This window comes from Zonotrichia albicollis, chromosome 1 (assembly GCF_047830755.1).
Source record: "Zonotrichia albicollis isolate bZonAlb1 chromosome 1, bZonAlb1.hap1, whole genome shotgun sequence".
NCBI lineage: Eukaryota > Metazoa > Chordata > Aves > Passeriformes > Passerellidae > Zonotrichia > Zonotrichia albicollis.
In genome coordinates, this window is record NC_133819.1 from 155,769,418 (window position 1) to 155,788,774 (window position 19,357).

The 19,357-nt window shown below is 52.8% G+C and overlaps 4 protein-coding genes across 6 annotated transcripts in view; 3 read left to right on the top strand and 1 right to left on the bottom strand.

Annotated features, from left to right (window-relative positions):
• Positions 1-1,083: 1,083 nt before the first annotated feature.
• LOC141731877 (erythroblast NAD(P)(+)--arginine ADP-ribosyltransferase-like) lies at positions 1,084-6,302 on the top strand. 3 transcript variants are annotated; one of them, XM_074559059.1, is made up of 3 exons: positions 1,084-1,203; positions 4,243-5,039; positions 5,659-6,301. In XM_074559059.1, the coding sequence occupies exons 2-3, from the start codon at positions 4,277-4,279 to the stop codon at positions 5,742-5,744; spliced, it is 849 nt and encodes a 282-aa protein (XP_074415160.1). In that variant the 5' UTR covers positions 1,084-1,203; positions 4,243-4,276; the 3' UTR covers positions 5,745-6,301. The 3 variants fall into 3 exon arrangements, with proteins under 3 accessions (XP_074415160.1, XP_074415166.1, XP_074415151.1); XM_074559065.1 differs by having other exon boundaries at positions 1,136-1,271; positions 4,243-5,027; positions 5,659-6,302; XM_074559050.1 differs by having other exon boundaries at positions 1,136-1,271.
• LOC141728139 (erythroblast NAD(P)(+)--arginine ADP-ribosyltransferase-like) lies at positions 1,150-13,625 on the top strand. The gene is made up of 2 exons (XM_074534622.1): positions 1,150-1,271; positions 12,758-13,625. The coding sequence occupies exon 2, from the start codon at positions 12,792-12,794 to the stop codon at positions 13,623-13,625; it is 834 nt and encodes a 277-aa protein (XP_074390723.1). The 5' UTR covers positions 1,150-1,271; positions 12,758-12,791.
• On the bottom strand, positions 7,380-9,402 carry LOC141731881 (NAD(P)(+)--arginine ADP-ribosyltransferase 2-like). Its single transcript, XM_074559075.1, has one exon. It carries the CDS (start codon positions 9,378-9,380, stop codon positions 8,631-8,633), a length of 750 nt encoding a protein of 249 aa, XP_074415176.1. The 5' UTR covers positions 9,381-9,402; the 3' UTR covers positions 7,380-8,630.
• Positions 11,973-19,357, top strand: part of LOC141728165 (erythroblast NAD(P)(+)--arginine ADP-ribosyltransferase-like) — a 39,117-nt gene continuing 31,732 nt past the window's right edge. The window contains exon 1 of the mRNA XM_074534877.1: positions 11,973-12,191. The gene's annotated coding sequence lies outside the window, so the exon portion shown is untranslated. The remainder of the gene's footprint in view (positions 12,192-19,357) is intronic.

Consider the following 19,357-nt stretch of genomic DNA (forward strand, 5'->3'; position numbering starts at 1 on the left):
CTCAGCTGATTGGTTATTCTTCTTTCTTCATGCATCTCACTGTGGTTTATTGTTTTCCCTTCTAGCGCTCTGTTGTGGTTTTTTGCTCCGTCTTCTTAGCGCGCTTCACATCCTGGACTTGTTTATCTCCTGAGTAGGCTCTTCCTGTTTTTGAGCTATCGGAGACAATGTGAAATTCTACTCAGATCTCATATAGGCTGGCTGGGGTACTGTGTCGATTTTCCCACAAAAATCCTGCAAAAGACATCCCTGCAAGCACCTTGAGCCTGAGGATGATCTCTTGGGGCAGTGCCTGGGTGAATGAGCTGAGCTGAGCTACCCAAGGAAGGGGCCATACTACAATCTAGGGCACACCAGTTTGGGGACTGACAAATCCCTGTGGGAAACAGACTTGCATTAAAACTGCATGAGAGGTTCCTTTGAATTCAAAATCACCACCACCAGGCATCACTGAAAGAGGAAACACTCCTGGGGATAACTGGCAAATGGATTTTCTGAGCTACCACGCCAACATGGGCGCAGGTATCTGCTGGTGTTGGTGGATCCCCTCTTGGAGATCCAGAACTTCTCCTGCCACACAGGGAAGTCACCCAGGTACTCCTCCAAGAGATCATCCCCAGGCTCAAGGTGCCGGCAGGGATGTCATCTGATAGAGGACCCCAGGTGGTAGCTGAGGTGTGGCAGCAACTCAGTGAGCAGTGGGGAGGGGGAAGTGGGGGGACATGGGACTGTGGGACTGGGGTCGTGGGGCCTGAACAATAAGAGAGAGAACAGAAAGTTTCAGATCCCTTAAAGGTGCTGGATAGGGCTTAAAGAAGAACTAGCAAAAAACCGTAATAGAATGCAAAACGTGTGCACATGAGAGCAAAGAGAAAGAGATAGAGGGAAGTAATGTGCGGGGATTTTGGCAAGCTCTGTAACGCAGAAGGAGCAGCAGTGTCTGCCAAGTGTGAAAGTTCAAGCTGAGGTCTTCTGGGATATTGGGGCACTCAGTGAAAACCACACGGAGAAAACTCAGTTTTAGGACTCTGCACTACCATAAAAGGATTTCCAGAAAGAGGCAGAAGTATGCAAATTATTTTTCAGAAATGTGAAGTTTCTGTGCTAGGTGAGGGACACATTGTAATGAATATTTGTAATTGTGGTGGATAAAGACCCTGTGGCAAAGTCCCCCGTGGCCTGCAGGACCAGGAGAGATCCACTGTGAGTCTGAGCTGATCAAGAATTCCAGTTTTCTGATACCTGCATTTCCATCAGGGAGTTCGCTCCAGGTGATTTCAGTATTGGGGCTGGAGGGACCCCTGGGGATTCTTAGGGGAGGCACGGGACTGAGGGATTGGGATTGTGGTGCTGGGGGGACACTGGGAGAGTCACAGGTCTGGGATTGGGGTAATGGGGGGCTCTGGGGGAAAATGAGGGGGGGCACGGGATAGTGAGAGTGGGATTGGGGTTATGGGGGGCTGAGAGACGCTGTGGGGGAAGGGAGTGATGACTGGATTTGGGTTGATGTTCTGGGGTGACACCGAAGAAATTGGGGACTGGGAGTGGGATTGGGGTCTGGGGACCAGCCGAGGGCAATATTGGGGGGCTCAGGGTGTGACCCCCAGGATTTGGGTCAGGGACCCAAGCAGCTCGGTAATGTTTCAAGATCATCAGCCCTTGTTCTAGTGGGTGACTTCAACCTACCAGACATCTGCTGGGAACTTAATACAGCAATAAAGAGGCAGTCCGGGAAATTCTTAGAATGTATGGATGACAACTTTTTGTTGCAGCTGGTGGGCGAACCCACCAGGGGAGGGACTATGTTAGATCTGCTGTTTGCAAACAGAGATGGGCTGGTGGGAGATGTGGTGGTTGGAGGTCGCTTGGGGCAGAGTGATCACGAAATAATAGAGTTCTCAATATTTGGTGAAGTCAGGAAGAGCACCAGTAAAACTGCTGCACTGGACTTCTGGAGGGCAGACTTTGGCCTGTTTAGGAGACTTATTCAGAGCGTGCCTTGGGAAGCAGTCCTAAAAAACAAAGGAGTTCAGGAAGGGTGGGCATACCTCAAAACAGAGATCTTGAGGGCACAGGAACAGACCATCCCTGTGTGCCCAAAGATCAGTCAACGGGGTGAATGTCCAGCCTGGCTGGGCAAGGTTTTGGAGGAACTTAAGAATAAAAAGAGGATGTATCAGCGTTGGAAGAAGGGTCAGGTCTCTAAGGAAGTATTCCAGAAGACTGCTAGAGCATGCAGAAAAAAATTAGGGAGGCCAAAGCTCAGTTTGAACTTAGAATGGCAACTTCTGTAAAGGATAATAAAAAATGTTTTTACAAATACATTAATGGTAGAAGGAAATGTAAGACCAGCCTTTGTTCTTTATTGGACAAAGGAGGGAACTTAGTATCTGAAGATGAGGAAAAGGCAGAAGTGCTTAATGCCTATTTTGCCTCAGTTTTTAGTGGGAAGATGACTTGCCCTCAAGACACCTGCCCGCCTGGGCTGGTTGATGGTGACAGGGAGCAGAATAGTCCCCCCATTATCCAAGAGGTGGCAGTCATAGAACTGCTGAAATGCTTAGATATTCATAAATCTATGGGACCAGACGGGATCCACCCCAGGGTAATGAGAGAGCTGGCAAATGAGCTTGCAAAGCCACTCTCCATCATTTACCAACAGTCCTGGCTCACTGGTGAGGTTCCGGATGACTGGAAGCTGGCCAATGTGATACCCATTCACAAAAAAGGTGCAAAGGAAGATCCTGGTAATTATAGACCAGTCAGCCTGACCTCAGTACCTGGCAAAATAATGGAACAGTTTATATTAAGCGCCATCACGCAAAATTTAAAAGATGGCCAGGGTATCAGACCCAGCCAGCATGGATTTAGGAGGGGTAGGTCATGTTTGACCAACCTGGTCACCTTTTATGACCAGGTAACCCGCCTAGTGGATGCAGGGAAGGCTGTAGATGTTGTTTACTTGGATTTCAGCAAGGCCTTTGACACTGTCTCCCTCAGCATACTCCTAGACAAACTCGCAGCCCATGGCTTGGACAGGAGTGCTCTATGCTGGGTTCAGAACTGACTGCATGGCCGGGCCCAGAGAGTGGTGGTGAATGGTGCTGCATCCAGCTGGCGGCCACTCACCAGTGGTGTCCCTCAGGGATCTGTGCTGGGGCCAGTTCTGTTTAATATTTTTATTGATGACATGGATGAGGGCTTAGAGTCCTTTATTAGCAAATTTGCAGATGACACTAAGCTGGGAACGTGTGTTGATCTGTTAGAGGGACGTAGGGCTTTGCAGAGGGACTTGGAACGGTTGGATGGATGGGCAGAATCTAATGGGATGAATTTCAATAAGTCCAAGTGCCGAGTCCTGCACTTTGGCCACAATAACCCCCTGCAACGATATAAGCTAGGAATGGTGTGGCTGGACAGTGCTCAGGAGGAAAGGGACCTGGGGGTGCTGGTTGACAGTCGGCTGAACACGAGCCAGCAGTGTGCCCAGGTGGCCAAGAAGGCCAATGGCATCCTGGCCAGTATCAGGAAGGGTGTGGTCAGCAGGAGCAGGGAGGTCATTCTTCCCCTGTACTCAGCACTGGTGAGGCCTCACCTGGAGTATTGCGTCCAGTTCTGGGCCCCTCCCTTTAGGAGGGACGTTGAAATGCTTGAGCGTGTCCAAAGGAGAGCAACGAGGCTGGTGAGGGGCTTGGAACACAAGCCGTATGAAGAACGACTGAGGGAGCTGGGGTTGTTCAGCCTGGAGAAAAGGAGACTCAAGGGTGACCTTATCAACCTCTTCAACTTCCTGAGGGGTGGCTGTGGTGAGCTGGGGGTTGGTCTCTTTCTCCAGGCAACAACAGACAGAACAAGAGGACACAGTCTCAAGCTGCTCCAAGGGAGATACAGGCTAGAATTAAGGAGGAAGTATTTTACAGAAAGAGTGGTCGAATACTGGAATCATCTACCCAGGGAGGTGGTAGAGTCACCATCCCTCGAAGAGTTTAAAAAAAGCCTGGATGTGGCACTTGGTGCCATGATCTAGTTGAGGTGTTAGAACATGGGTTGGACTCGATTATCTTAAAGGTCTCTTCCAACCTAGAATTTCTGTGATTCTGTGATTCTGTGATTCTGTGACGCCAGACATGCCTTCTGGCCAGGAGTGCCTCCCTTCCACCTGGGCTGACCCCACTGCCCTCCCCAGTCCCTCACTGATGAACCCTCCCTGTCTCTCCCCCATGTCCCCTCTGTGTCCCCCAGCATCCCACACTGGTCATTGTGGCCTCTCCTCTCCATGGCTCCCCGGGCTACGACTCTGGCACTGCTGGCAATGGCCATGGCCACCACGGCTGTCGATGTGATCCCTCTGGACATGGCCCCGGACTCCTTCGATGACCAGTACCAGGACTGTGGCAAAAACATGACCGAGGAATTGCCGGCCCTTAACAACTCAGAGTTCCAGCAGAATCCTCTTTTTGCCCAGGCCTGGCTTAATGCCACTGCCAAGTGGCGAGGTCAGAAGTCCCCTCTGTCCTCTCTGTCATCTCCAGGCCAGGCCATCGCCCTCATGGCCTACACGATGGATGAGCTCTACAGAGAGTTCAACGCAGCCGTGCGTACAGCCGGGCGCTCCAGCCAGGAATACCGGGACAACTTCCACTTCAAAACGCTGCATTTCCTGCTGACCCAGGCCCTGGTGACGCTGAAGCAGGCTCAGAATGGGCAGTGTCACAATGTGTACCGGGGGGTGCGCATGTACAGGTTCAATGCAAAGCCTGGTGACATCGTCCGGTTTGGTCAATTCTCTTCAGCATCACAGAATGAAAAAACTGCCAAACACATTCGGAGTGCCACAATGTTCCAGGTGTACACGTGCCACGGTGTAGCAATCTGGAATTTCTCCAAGTATCCTGACGAGAAGGAGGTGCTGATCCCACCATATGAGACCTTTGAGGTCATCAAAGTCAGCCAGGAAGGAGAAAGGGCGAGGATCCAGCTCCGCTCCAATGGGAACTTCAGCAAATACAACTGCGAGTGGCTGAAAGGTGACACCACAGGTGACAACCTGGGGGCATGGGGACACCCACTGTGACCATGGGGACACCAACAGTGGACAGGGCACATCCATGACAGTACACAGAGGGTGGGGACACTCACTCAGAGTTTGGGGACAGGGACAGGACATGCTGGGGACACCAAGCCTGAGGACACTCATGTGGGCACAGAGAAAGGGCACAGAGATGGAGACCCCCACTTGTGGGAGGGAAAAGGGAAAGGAACACCCATGCTGGGGGACAACAGGGACAGGGACAGAGACATGGGGCCATCACCCCATTCCGAACCTGTCACTCCCCACCAAATGCAGTGCTGTGGAGATGGGCCTTGTGTGCTGGATGTCGGGGGGCTGGGACCCGTCACGGCACTTCCTGAACCCCTGTCACCACCGGTCACCCGCCATGGCACCTCCTGACTCCACCTGACCCCTGTCAAACCTAAGCCCACCATGACACCCCAGACCTCCATGGCACCTGTACCCCTCCGTGCCTCCCACAACACCCTGTCACCTGTCAACTCATGGCCCCCATCTCTCCTGCCACCCCTAACCCTCCAATATGCATGTCCCCAACCCCCTCACTCTCCACATGGTCCCCCCTTACCCCTCTCTCTCTCCCCCAGGTGGGAGCATCCCCAGCACCCCCTTCCACCTCGGAGGACTCCTCCTGGCCGCCATAACCTTGGCAGTGGCAACAGGGATCCTCTGAGCCATGAGGCCACCAAAGTCACTGAGGTCACTGTGGTCACTGTGGCCACCAAGATCACCAAAACCTCCAGGACCCCCAGACAAACAAGACTACTGAAGCTACCAAGGCCAGCACTGCCACTATGGCCACCTTGGCAGCTATTGCCACCTGGAGGTCACTGCGGTCATCAGAGGCACTCTGGACACCATGGTCTGTATAACCACCAAGGCCACTGTGAACACCAAGACTCCCTGAGCCACCAGAGCCACTCTGACCACTGTGCACACCAGGGCAATTGTGCAAAGCAATGTTATTAAAAATTTCTATCAAAACAATTCAGTTAAATAACTTTGTCAAAGCCAGCAAAATGTGTCTATTCTTATGCAGGACTCAATGTCAGTCCTCACACCAACACTCGTGGGAACACCTCTTTCTCTCAGCCTTAAGAAGCATCCCTGGCAAGCATCCTCTTCCCAAGGGAGGATCCTCACACACATTTTATTTCAAGCAGGAACAGGAGAGAGGAATCCCTGTCTGACAAAAGACTGGACATTCCCAGGGTCAGATGATAGATGGCTAGGCCCAGCTCTGGTCTTTTATCCTCAATTGACAATTCAGATTGGTGATTTGGGTTTAGCACAATTCAGCACCAAAATCAGCACAAGACCCCTCTCAGTGCAGCCTTGATGGCCACCAATGGGGCATTGTCCTTGGCCACATTCCAGGCAGAGCATCCTGCCACATCCTGCACTTCTGGGGGACCTTAAAGGCTGGGATTTGGGAGGTTCAAGAGGGCAAGGGCAGATCCTGTCCATGGGGAGGCACAGTCCCCAGTACCCTCCTGGCTGGTTGGCCAGCTGGAGCAGATCTGGAGAAGGATCTGTGGTGCTGGTGGGTGGCCAGTGGAACTGACTGTGTGGCTTGGGGCCAGGAGGGACCCAGGGGATGTTGGAAAGAGTGGGGTCAATATGCCAGGGTCGCTCCATCCCAAACTATTTCAGACCCCCGGGGCTGAGATGGGGTGGGACAGGCGCTCAGCAGCGCCAGCAGCTTGTGCTGCCGCCTGCTGTTGGCACCCGGAACTGCAGCTGGGAGCGGCGCATGCACAGTGCTGCTGATTTCCCGCACTCGCTGCTGCCCTCCTGTGGACAATTCCCAAGCCACAACTCCAGGAGAGGAGGGGGTAAAGAGGGAAAACCCCTGATTAGAATACAAAAAGAGTTTCCGGAGTGAAACATCAGGAGTTTTCATCAATAAATGGGTGGTGCTGCCTCTCTCCCCTTTTCTCAATTTTTTTATACATCCTTTCTCTTTCTGTTTGTTTTTTCTTTTTTTTCCTTCCAGTGCTTCTTCTGTTGCATTGCGTCAAATCAGGAACTTCAGAACTGTCCCCAAACTGATTGTTCATCCTTTTTAAAATGCACTGAGTAGTCCCTGCCAGCTCCCTCAGCCATTCCTGATGCTCCAAACCCTTCCACTTTTCCATCTCTTCCCTGGACATGCTCCAGCCCCTCCAGGTCCTTTCTGAGGGTCTGCAGTGAAAAAGGGAAACATTTCCTTTTCCAGGAAAAAGGGAGGAACATTCATCAAGCAGCTCTTTGAAGATGGAGGTAGAAACATAAACCTTTAAATTCCCTCCAACAAAAGCTCCAGGAACGGCTTTATTTTAGAAAATGAGGAGCCGTGCAGGAAAAGTGTTAAAGGAGCTGTAGCGGATACATCAGACGAGCCAGCAGTAAATTTGGTAAACTTTTGATATGCCAGGCAAGCAAGGATGAAGTTTTTGATACATATTTTAATACGCCAGGTGAGCAAGCAGCAATTTGATGCTAGATCAGGCAAGGCAGGCAAGGAGCGCTAGGAGGTGGCCGTGGCATTGCCACTCCCAAACCCTCTTTTGGGAAGTGCCCAAGCAGCCCCAGGTGCTACACAGTCTCTGCTGTCCATGCTGTCCTGTGATGTCTTGGCTGCTGCAGTCCCTGCGTGCTGGTCCTGCTGGCCTGGCATCGTTCCCTCACTGGGCACATCTTGGAGGGGCTTTTCCAGGATGGACACCTTGGTACAGTGACCGTGGTGGCCACAGTGGCTGTGGTGGCCACGGTGACCTTGGTCGCCTTGGTAGCCATGGTGTCAATGGTGGTCCCAGTAGTTGCAGTGAACACAGTAGTCACAGTGTGCATGGTGACATCATGGGTCACTGTGAGCACATTGGCCATGCTGACCATGGTGGTTCCAATGCCCAGAGTGACCAGAGTGGTCGTAGAGACCAAAGTGGCCCCAGTGGCCGTAGTAACAATAACGACCACAGTGGTCACACTGGGAAAAAGGGACCATAGTGGTCATAATGGCCTCTGTAGCTTTGGTGGCTTCATTTATCTGGGGATCCTGGTGGTCTTCGTCCTGGTGGCCTTCCACAGTGGCCTCCACAACCACCGCGACCTTGGTGGCCTTGTGGCTTAGAGAGTTCCAATGGCCACTGTCATGGCCACAGTAGCAAGGAGAAGACCCTCCCAAGGTGGGGGGAGTTCCCGATGAGGCTCCCACCTGTGGGGACAAAGAGAGGGGTCAGGGGATCCTGGGGTGAGAGTGTGAGGCAGGCATATGGAGGGCCTTGGGAGAGTGACAGAGGTGGTGGGTGGCCCTGAGGGTGTGTTGTCAGAGGGGGCCATAATGAGGTCCATGTCCCCTGTACCCAGCCATGTACCATGTACCTTGTCCCCCCAGATCCAGCACTGGATGTCCCTGTTCCACTCACCTGGCACTGGGTGTCCCTATCTGCTGTGCCCAAGCAATGCTGTCCCTGACCCTGTCCACAGCTCTGGGTGTCTTGTCTCCCAGCCACAGTGGGAGACAAGTCCCCTCTGGGTCATGAGTGTCCCCATCACCATGTGTCCTTGTCCCCAACCCTCACTGAGTGTCTCCATCCCTCCAAGTTGTTCCCATGATGTCACCTCGCAGCCACTCGCAGTTGTAGTTGCTGAAGTTCCCAGTGGAGCGAAGCACAATCTGCACCTTCTTCCCTTCCCTGGTGACTTTTGCGACCTGAAAGGTCTCAAAGGGTGGGATCAGCACCTCCTTCTCACTTTGATTGAAGGAGAACTTCTCGATGTGCGCTCCGAGACACGTGTGCACCTCGAACATTGTGTCTGTCCCATAATGTTCGGCCACCATTTTATTCAGTGATGATGATATGAATTGATTGAGGCGGACATTATCACCAAATTTCACATTGAACTGGGTATTCCTCACTCCCCGGAACACATCCAGACATTTATTAGGGCATCTCAGCTTCTGGAGGGCCTGGGTCAGCAGGAAATGCAGCGTTTTGAAGTGGAAGTTGTACCGGTACTCCTGGCAGGAGCGTCCAGCCTCACGCACAGCCTTGTTGAACGAATTGTACACGTCATTCATTGTGTAGACCATGAGGGCGATGGCCTGGTCTTTGGTAAGAAAGGATGAATAGGAACCTCGTTTCTGCCACTCGGCCGTGGCCTTCGCCCAGGTCTGGGCAAAAAGAGGGTTCTTCTGGAAGTCGGAGCGCTTGAGGGCAGGCAAGGCCGCAGTCATGGCAGGGCCACAGTTGAGGTACTGGTCATCAAAGGAGTTGTGGGCCATGTCCAGGGGCAATACGGCGATGTCCGCAGTGGCCACGGTCATTGCCAGCAGTGCCAGGGTCTGAGCCAAGGGGGCCATGGAGAAGAGAGGCCACAGGGACCAGTGTGGGACACTGTGGGACATAGATGGAACACAGAGGACAGACGGTGTGAGACAAGGAGGATCCTGGGGACACTGAGGGATGCTGCAGAGACACTAATGGGACAGAGGGGACTCTGAGGCACATGGCAGGACATGGGGACCTTCCCAGGGGAGGGGCTGGTGAGGGAAAATGCGGTCAGCCTAGAGAGAGTGGGGGCTGCCCTGGCCAGGAGACCTCTGGACATGTCCTGGAACCTGATCCCAAATCCTGTGATCACTCCAGGATACCTCATTGTTCCCCAGACTCTCAATCCCACTCCCACAGTTCCGTGTCCCCTCTCCTCGCAGTGTTTCCTATTGCCTCTGTTACCCCAATCCCTCCCCCAGTGCCTTGTACCCCTCCCAGTGACCCCGTGTCCCCCAGGACACTGACCCAATGTTTGGGGTCCCCAATGGGTCCCAGCTGTCCCTGTCTCCCCCCCCTTACCCCAATCCCACTCTCAGTCCCATGACCTCCCTGGTGACCCCTGAACACTGATCCAGTCCCATGTGCCCCCCAAGTGTCCCCCAGTACCCCACTGCCACTCCCATGGTCCTGTGTCTCCCATCACTGTCCCTGGACCACCGCAGGACTTCAGTCCCTGTACTGTGACACCCCCAGTGCCCCCCCAGACCCCAATCCCTCAGTCCCATTTTGCCCCCCAAGGGTCCCCATTCCCTGTTACAGAAATCGACCAGAGTGAAGCTCCCTGATGGAACTGGAGGTATCAGAAAGCCAGAATTCTTTCTCAGCTCAGACTCACAGCAGATGTCTCCTGGTCCTGCACATCACGGGGGACCTTACCATGGAGTGTGTATCCATCATAATTATAAATATACATGAAATTGTGTCCTTTATCTAATACAGAAACCAGCATGTTTCCCATAAATAATCTGCATGGCTCTGTCTCTTTTAGGAAATAATTTTTATTGTGCTGGAGAGACCTAAAAAAGAATTATCTCAGTGTGGTTTTCACTGAATACTCCAGTATCCCAGATGGCCTTGCCTCATAATTTCACTTTGGGCAGGCGCTGCTCCTTCTGTGTTACAGAACTTGCCAAAAACCCTTTTCAGCACTTTCCTTTATCTGTTTCTCCACAGATTACAACCACCTTTGTCCTGCTATGTCCACACTTTTGCATCCTTTTATTGTTTTACGCCCATTCATCTTTAAACTGTACCAAGCACTAAACTGTACCAAGGCATCTAAAACTTTCTATTCTCTCTCTTACTGCTCACCCTCCAGGACCCCAATCCCACCATCCCATGTCCCCCCAGTTCCCCCCAGTCCCACTCCCCACTGCTCACTGAGTTGCTGCCACACGTCAGATACCATTTGGGGTCCCCTATGAGATGCCATCTGTGGAGGATCAGCAAAGGGACATCACGCCATGATCAATATGATCAAGTGAAGTCAAATTTGTTACAAGAACAAAATGTATTTGTTCTTTTTTCTGCTGTTCACTCACCTGAAGCTACTCGATGATTGGTTTAGCCTATCTATGCACATGTACCAAGACCTCAGCTGATTGGTTATTCTTCTTTCTTCATGCATCTCACTGTGGTTTATTGTTTTCCCTTCTAGCGCTCTGTTGTGGTTTTTTGCTCTGTCTTCTTAGCGCGCTTCACATCCTGGACTTGTTTTTCTCCTGAGTAGGCTCTTCCTGTTTTTGAGCTATCGGAGACAATGTGAAATTCTACTCAGATCTCATATAGGCTGGCTGGGGTACTGTGTCGATTTTCCCACAAAAATCCTGCAAAAGACATCGCTGCAAGCACCTTGAGCCTGAGGATGATCTCTTGGGGCAGTGCCTGGGTGACTGAGCTGAGCTGAGCTGCCCAAAGAAGTGGCTGTAATACAGTCCAGGGCACACCAGTTTGGGGACTGACAAATCCCTGTGGGAAACAGACTTGCATTAAAACTGCATGAGAGGTTCCTTTGAATTCAAAATCACCACCACCAGGCATCACTGAAAGAGGAAACACTCCTGGGGATAACTGGCAAATGGATTTTCTGAGCTACCACGCCAACATGGGCGCAGGTATCTGCTGGTGTTGGTGGATCCCCTCTTGGAGATTCAGAACTTCTCCTGCCACACTGGGAAGTCACCCAGGTACTCCTCCAAGAGATCATCCCCAGGCTCAAGGTGCCGGCAGGGATGTCATCTGATAGGGGACCCCAATTGGTATCTGAGGTGTGGCAGCAACTCAGTGAGCCATGGGGAGGGGGACTGGGTGGAAGTGGGGGGACATGGGACTGTGGGACTGGGGTCGTGGGGCCTGAACAATAAGAGAGAGAACAGAAAGTTTCAGATCCCTTAAAGGTGCTGGATAGGACTTAAAGAAGAACTAGCAAAAAACCGTAATAGAATGCAAAACGTGTGCACATGAGAGCAAAGAGAAAGAGATAAAGGGAAGTCATGTGAGGGGATTTTGGCAAGTTCTGTAATGCAGAAGGAGCAGCAGTGTCTGCCAAGTGTGAAAGTTCAAGCTGAGGTCTTCTGGGATATTGGGGCACGCAGTGAAAACCACACTGAGAAAGCTCGTTTTTAGGACTCTCCACTACCATAAAAGGATTTCCAGAAAGAGGCAGAAGTATGCAAATTATTTTTCAGAAATGTGAAGATTCTGTGCTAGGTGAGGGACACATTGTAATGAATATTTGTAATTGTGGTGGATAAAGACCCTGTGGCAAAGTCCCCCGTGACCTGCAGGACCAGGAGAGATCCACTGTGAGTCTGAGCTGATAAAGAATTCCAGTTTTCTGATACCTGCAGTTCCATCAGGGTACTGCAGGTATCAGGGAGTTCGCTCCGGCTGATTTCAGTATTGAGGCTGGAGTGACCCCTGGGGACTCTTGGGGGAGGCACGGGACTGAGGGATTGGGATTGTGGTGCTGGGGGGACACTGGGGGAGTCACAGGTCTGGGATTGGGGTAAGGGGGGCCCTGGGGAAAATGAGGGGCGGCACGGGATAGTGAGAGTGGGATTGGGGTGATGGGGGGCTGAGAGACGCTGTGGGGGAAGGGAGTGATGACTGGATTTGGGTTGATGTTCTGGGGTGACACCGAAGAAATTGGGGACTGGGAGTGGGATTGGGGTCTGGGGATGCACTGAGGGGGACACTTGGGGGCTTAGGGAGCGACCCCCAGGATTTGGGTCAGGGACCCCAGACATGCCCAGGGATCTGCTGGCAAGAAATGCCTCTCTATCCCCCTGGGATGACCCCACTGCCCTCCCCAATCCCTTACTGAGGAACCCTCCCCGTGTCTCCTCTGTGTCCCCTCTGTGTCCCCCAGTGTTCCACCCTCATCCCTGTAGCCTCTCCACTCTATGGCTCCCCTGGCGCAGACCCTGGCACTGCTGACAATGACCGTGGCCACCACAGCTGTCAAGGTGGTAACCCTGGACATGGCCCAGGACTCCTTCGATGACCAATACCGGGAGTGTGGTCCTGTCATGACTGAGGTGTTGTCAGCTCTCAACCGTTCCGACTTTGATCAGAACCCTTTCTTTGCCCAGGCCTGGCCTAAGGCCAGAGCCAAGTGGCAGAGTCTGGGGTCCCCTGTGTCCCCTCTGTCGTCCCCAGCCCAGGCCATCGCCCTCATGGCCTACACGATGAATGATCTGTACAAGAAATTCAACGCAGCCGTGCGTGTGGCCGGGCGCTCCCGCCAGGAATACCAGGACAAGTTCCACTTCAAAACACTGCATTTCCTGCTGACCCAGGCCCTGAAAACACTGAGGGTCACTCAAGGACCGCAGTGTCACAATGTGTACCGGGGGGTGCATGGGGTCAGGTTCAAGGCAGAGCCCGGTGACATTGTCCGATTCGGTCAATTCACGTCGGCGTCACAGAGTCAAGAAACCTCCCAGCAATTCGGGATGGACACGAGGTTCCAGGTGCACACGTGCTACGGTGCAGAAATCCGGGAATTCTCCAACTATCCTGGTGAGAAGGAAGTGCTGATCCCACCCTTTGAGACCTTCAAGGTGGTCGAAGTCAGCCAGGAAGGGGACAGTGCATGGATCCAGCTCTGGTCCAACGGGACCTTCAGCAAATACAACTGCGAGTGGCTACAAGGTGACGTCACAGGTGACAGCCCGGGGCAATGGGGCCACACACTGTGGCCATGGGGACACCATGATAAGGCACAGGGACAATGACACTCCCTGGGGGTTGGGGGACAGCAACACTCAGTGGGGGGGAGACTCTGTATACACAGCGGACACTCATGATAGGGCACAGAGGGTGGGGAAAATCACTGAGCATTTGGGGACAGGGACAGCCCGTGCTGGGGACACCAAGTTTGGGGACACGAATGTGGACATGGGGACAGGAATGCCCATGACAGTTCACAGGGATGGGGACTCCCACTTCTGGGAGGGAACAAGACTGGGACACCCCTGCCATGGGACAACGGAGACAGGGAAGAGATAAGGACCCCCTGTGCCTACCCAGTCCCCCTCTGCCACATCCCTGTGAGGATGGGCCCTGTGTGCTGGATGTGGGTGGGTCACGGACACTCCCTGGCACTCCCTGAACCTCTGTCCCCGCTATGGCACCTCTGACTCCTCCTGACCCCTGTCACTGCTAAGCCCACCATGACACCCCCAACCTCCCTGGCCTCTGTACCCCGCCATGCCCCCCACAACACCCTGTCACCTGTTAATTCATGGCCCCATCTCACCAGTCGCCCCTAACACCCCATTATGTCCATCCCCATCCCCCTCCCTCCCCACATGGTCCCCCTGACCCCTCTCTCTGTCCCCCAGGTGGAAGCATCTCCAGGGCCCCTTTCCATGTCAGCGGACTCCTCCTGGCCACCACAGCTCTTGCAGTGGCAACAGGGATCCTTTGAGCCATGAGGCCACAAAGGACACTGTCTTCACTGTGGTCACTGTGGCTACCAACGTCACTGTTGTCACTGTGGCCACCACAATCACCAAAGCCACCAGGATGACCAGAGAAACAAGACCACCAAGGCTACCAAGGCCACCATGGCCACCACTGCCACGATGGCCTTGGCCTTGGCAGCTACTGTCACCATGAGCTAACTCCAGCCATCACAGGTGCTCTGGACACCATGGTCTGTATGACCACCAAGGCCGCTGTGAACACCAAGACTCCCTGACCCACCAGAGCCACTCTGACCACTGCGAACATCAGGGCCATTGTGCAAAGGAATTCTATTAAAAATTTCTATCAAAACAGTTTCATTAAATAATTCTGTCAAAGCCAGCAAAAAGACACAATTCCTAAACAGGGCTCAATGTCATTCCCCACACCAACAATTATGGGAATGTCTCTTTCTCTCAGCCTTGAGGAGGATCCCTGGCAAGTATCCTCCTCCCAAGGGAGGATCCTCACATACATTTCATTTCAAGCAGGAACAAGGGAGAGGAATCCCTGTATGAGAGGGGACTGGACATTCCCAGAGTCAGTTGATAGTTGGCCAGGCCCAGCTCTGGTCTTTTAGCCTCAGTTGTCAATTCAGGGTCGGTGATTTGGGCTGCTTTTAGCCCAATTCAGAACCCAAATGAGCAGCAGACCTCTCTCAGTGTAGTCATGACGGCCACAAATGGGGCATTGTCCCTTGGCCTCATTCCAGGCAGATCATCCTGCCACATCCTGCAGTTCATGGGGACCTTAAAGGCTGGAAATTGGGAAGTTCAAGAGGGAACGGGCAGATTTTGTCCCTGGGGAGGCACAATCCCCACTGCCAGTCCAGGCTGGAGGGGGCCTGCTGGAGCAGTTCTGGAGAAGGACCTGGGGGTGCTGGTGGGTGACCAGAGGAGCTGGCTGTGTTGCCTGGGGCAAGAAGGGATCCAGGGAGTATCAGGAAGAGCAGGGCCAGGAAGTCAGGGAGTGATTGTGCCCCTCTGCCCTGCCCAAAGAGGCACATCGGAAGTGTTGTGTCCAACTCTGCCCAGTGCCATGTCCAGTTCTGGGCTGCTCTGAACACAATCCTGTGCTCAGGGATGACACTGCCTGAGCTGAGAGGTTGGGCCAGGTGCCCACTCTGGGTCCTACCTGCCTGACCCATTCTGGGATTTGGGGATTCTGGCAGTTGCAGTTTGGGAATTGTCCACCTGAGGGAAGCAGCAGGTATGGGAATTCAGTGGCACTGTGCAGTTCCAGGTGCCAACAGCAGGCGGCAGCACGAGCTGCCCTGCCCAGCCCCATCCTGGACCCAGGGGTTCTGCAATGGTTTGGGATGGAGCGACCTTAAAGCCCGTCTGGTGCCCGCCCTGCCATGGGCAGGGACATCTTCCCCTGGGCCAGGCTGCTTCAGGCCCTGCCCAGTCTGGCTTTTAACACTTCCAGGAGTGGGGCAGCCACAACTTTGTTTTAGATTCGTAATGTGATCATTGACTCTCACGATTAAAGTGTGAGTATTATGTGTATGTTAAGAGAAGCTTTGTTGATTTATGGTTACGTGATTGTAGTTTAGTTTTCGGACACCTTTTGCTCTCCCAACGGTCCTCTTCCCCCCTTCTCCCCCCGGGTTGTTCCCACCAGACAGCCCTGGTTGTTGGGCTTGTTGGGGACATGTGGAGGCCAGACATGTAGCTGTGCCCCTGCCATTGGGCAATTGGGAATGGGGAAAATCTGTTGCTGAGGTGGCATGGCATGCCTCACCTCACCTCACCTCACTTCACCTCACCTTACCTCACCTCACCTCCAGTCAAGTTACAAGAAGTTCTCCACAAACACATGGCAAAGAAGTGTTGAATGGCAGACTTTGGGAAAGCCAGGTTTGGCTGATGCAACACTGGGGGTATGAAAGATGAAGCCACCATTTTGTGGATGAGCCACTGGCAGTCGGCCACGCTCCCTGTGCTGCCTATTTTCCTTATTCAGTCCCTTTGTTTTGTTGTTGGGGTCTAATAACCCTTTAAAATTTTAAAGTGACCAGTTGTTTCTTACAGTCACCATGGTCTCCATGATCACCATGGCCACCATGACCCCCAGAAAAATGTGGTCAGCAAGGCCACCACTGCCATTTTCCCTGGAGGAAAAAAAGGAAAAAAAGGGAGAAGAGTAGAGAAAGAGAAGAGGAAAACCAAAACTCTTCTCCACCCTCTCTCTCCCCCCCAACATCTCCCTGACTGTCCTTAATTTTTCTGGAAATTCATTCATTTGCATTCTTGCCCGAAATCTGAGTTTTCCCACATACTCAGGATTTAATCACAAGCAAAATCTATTTCATCACCACAATTAATTCAGCTCTAAAAGAAATATGAGAAAAGTGTCATTACAAACAGGTTGTGTAAATCTGGTGGTTGGTAGGGCCAAGGACTTGTAGATTAGGAAGTTACCAGAGAAACTATCAGTTTCAGAAAAGGTTCTTCATTGACACGGACTGCTGCTCAGCCAAGGTCTTGTTGAATTCCTGAACTTCAGGAAGAACAAAGACTTAACAGGCTTATCAATTTTAGTCTCCCCACCCAGGGTGAAATTAAAGCTAATTTTAATGGTCATGTGTCTGTGTTCAAGAAAGGAGGGGTCTGTAGAGAGGGGAACATGCAGTGGCTGGGTTAGGAAGTCTACACCTTCCAAATACCTCAGGCAATGGAGAAAGGGAGTAGAAGATGTGGCCAGTAAATTGGGATAAAAAGGAGGCTGCATTGTCCATCAACTTGTGACACCCCATGGGGAAATTCCCCATGGCGTATTCCTTTGCTCTTGAATAACATTACAGGACTCTTCTGTCTCCTTTCTGAAAGGAAACCTCTGGCAAGGTGAATATTTCTGCTTAAAAGGTAGATAGCAAGATGTTCTACCTGAATCCTAAGCTGTGTGCTTAGATGCAGCCAGAGTCTCAGCCACAAAATGGCAGTTCTACCTTTTATGCCCCTGGTGTTGCATCAGCCAAATACATGTCCATAAGTAGTCATATACATACAAAAAATTTATTCTATATCCCTAGCCCCTCCAGGGCCTGGTCTGCCAACTGACTCTCCCTTGCTGTCCATTGGTGGAGGCCTTCCTGCAGTCTGATTGGAGGTGAGGTTTTGTCATGCCATGCCTCCCGAGCAACAGGCTTTGCCTTTCCCGACTGCCCCATGCAAGGGGCACAGGTAAACGTCCTCCCTCCACATGTTCCTAACAGCCCTGATAACCAGGGCCATCTGGTGGCAGCATTACAAAGTGCGGAAAGGGACTATGGAGGGAACAGAGTGTGTCTGAAAAACAAACGACAATAAAAAAACTGTAAATTAACAAAATTTCTCTTAATGTACACACAATATTCATCCCTTAATTGTGAGAGCAAATCACCATGTTACCCATCTATACCAAAGCTGTGGCTGCCCCGCTCCTGGAAGAGGCAAAGGCCAGACTGCACAGGTTGTGGAGCAAACTGGCCCAGGGCAAGATGTCCCTGCCCGTGGAAGGGCTGGCACTGGACGGGCTGTAAGGTTGCTCCATTGCAAACCATTGCAGAGCCCCCGAGGCCGGGATGGGGCAGGGTGGATGCTCGGCAGCGCCAGCAGCTCGTGCTGCCGCCTGCTGCTGGACCCTGGTACTGCACAGTTCCACTGATTTTGCCGTGCTTGCTGCTGCCCTCCAGTGCACAATTCCCAAACCACAACTGCCAGAATCCCCAAAGCCCAGCATGAGTCAGGCTGGAAGGACCCAGAGTGGGCACCTGGCCCAACCACCCAGCCCAGGCAACATCATCCCTGACACCAGAGTTTGGTCCAGAGCAGCCCAGAACTGGATGGAGCACTGGGCAGAGTTGTACATGACACACCTGATGTGCCTCCCTGGGCAAGGCAGAGGGACACGAACACTCCCTGACCTCCTGGCCCTGCTCTTTCTGGTGCCCCCTGGATCCCTCCTGGTCCCAGGACAGTTGGCCAGTTATGCTGGTCACCCACCAGCACTCCCACGTCCTTCTCCAGAGCTGCTCCAGCTGGTCATCACCATCTGGGATTGAAACTGGGGACTGTCTCTCCACCAAGACAGGACCTGCTCTTGCCCTCTTGAACATCCCAGTTTCCAGCCTTTAAGATCCCCTTGAAGTGCAGGATATGGCAGGATGCTTTGCCTGGAATCTGGACAAGGGATAATTGGCCCATTTGTGGCCATCAGGGCCACATTCTGAGCCTGCCTCAGTGTCACCAGGGCCTGGGTCAGCAGGAAATGCAGCATTTTGAAGTGGAAGTTGTTCCGGTATTCCTGGTGGGAGCGCCCGGCCACATGCACTGCCACGTTGAACTCCTTGTACAGGTACTTCATTGTGTAGGTCATGACAGCGACAGCCTGGCCTGGAGACGCCAGAGGGGACACATGGGAGCCCCGCTTGCACCACTCAGCCTCAGCCTTCACCCAGGTCTTTGCAAAGAGAGGATTCTTCTGAAACTCAAATTTGTAGAGGGCTGGCAATGCCTTGGTCATGGCAGGGCCGCAGCCCCGGTACTGGTCATCGAAGGAGTCCATGGCCATGTCCATGGGCACCACCTTGATGGCCACGGTGGCCACGGTCACTACCAGCAGTGCCAGGATGCGAGCCAGGAGGGCCATGGCGGCGAGAGGCCACTAGGAGTTGGGTGGGACACTGGGGGACAAAGAGAGACACACTGAGGGGACAATTAGAGCACACGGGGTTACATGGGAAGAGTTCTTCTATGAGAGGCTGATGAGGGAAACTGGGGAAAGCCTGGAGCAGGGCTGGCGGGGAGCGCGGGTCAGAACACCTGTGGATACATCCTGGAATGCTGATCCCTAATCCTGGGGTCATTCCAGAACTCCACAGTGTCCTTCAGACCTCCAGGACGACAATCCCACTCCCATGGTCCCATGTCCCCAACCACTGGTTCCCCCTAATGACCCCCAGGAACTTGATCCAAATTCTGAGGTACCTCCCTGTTCCCCCAGCAGTAACCTCCTG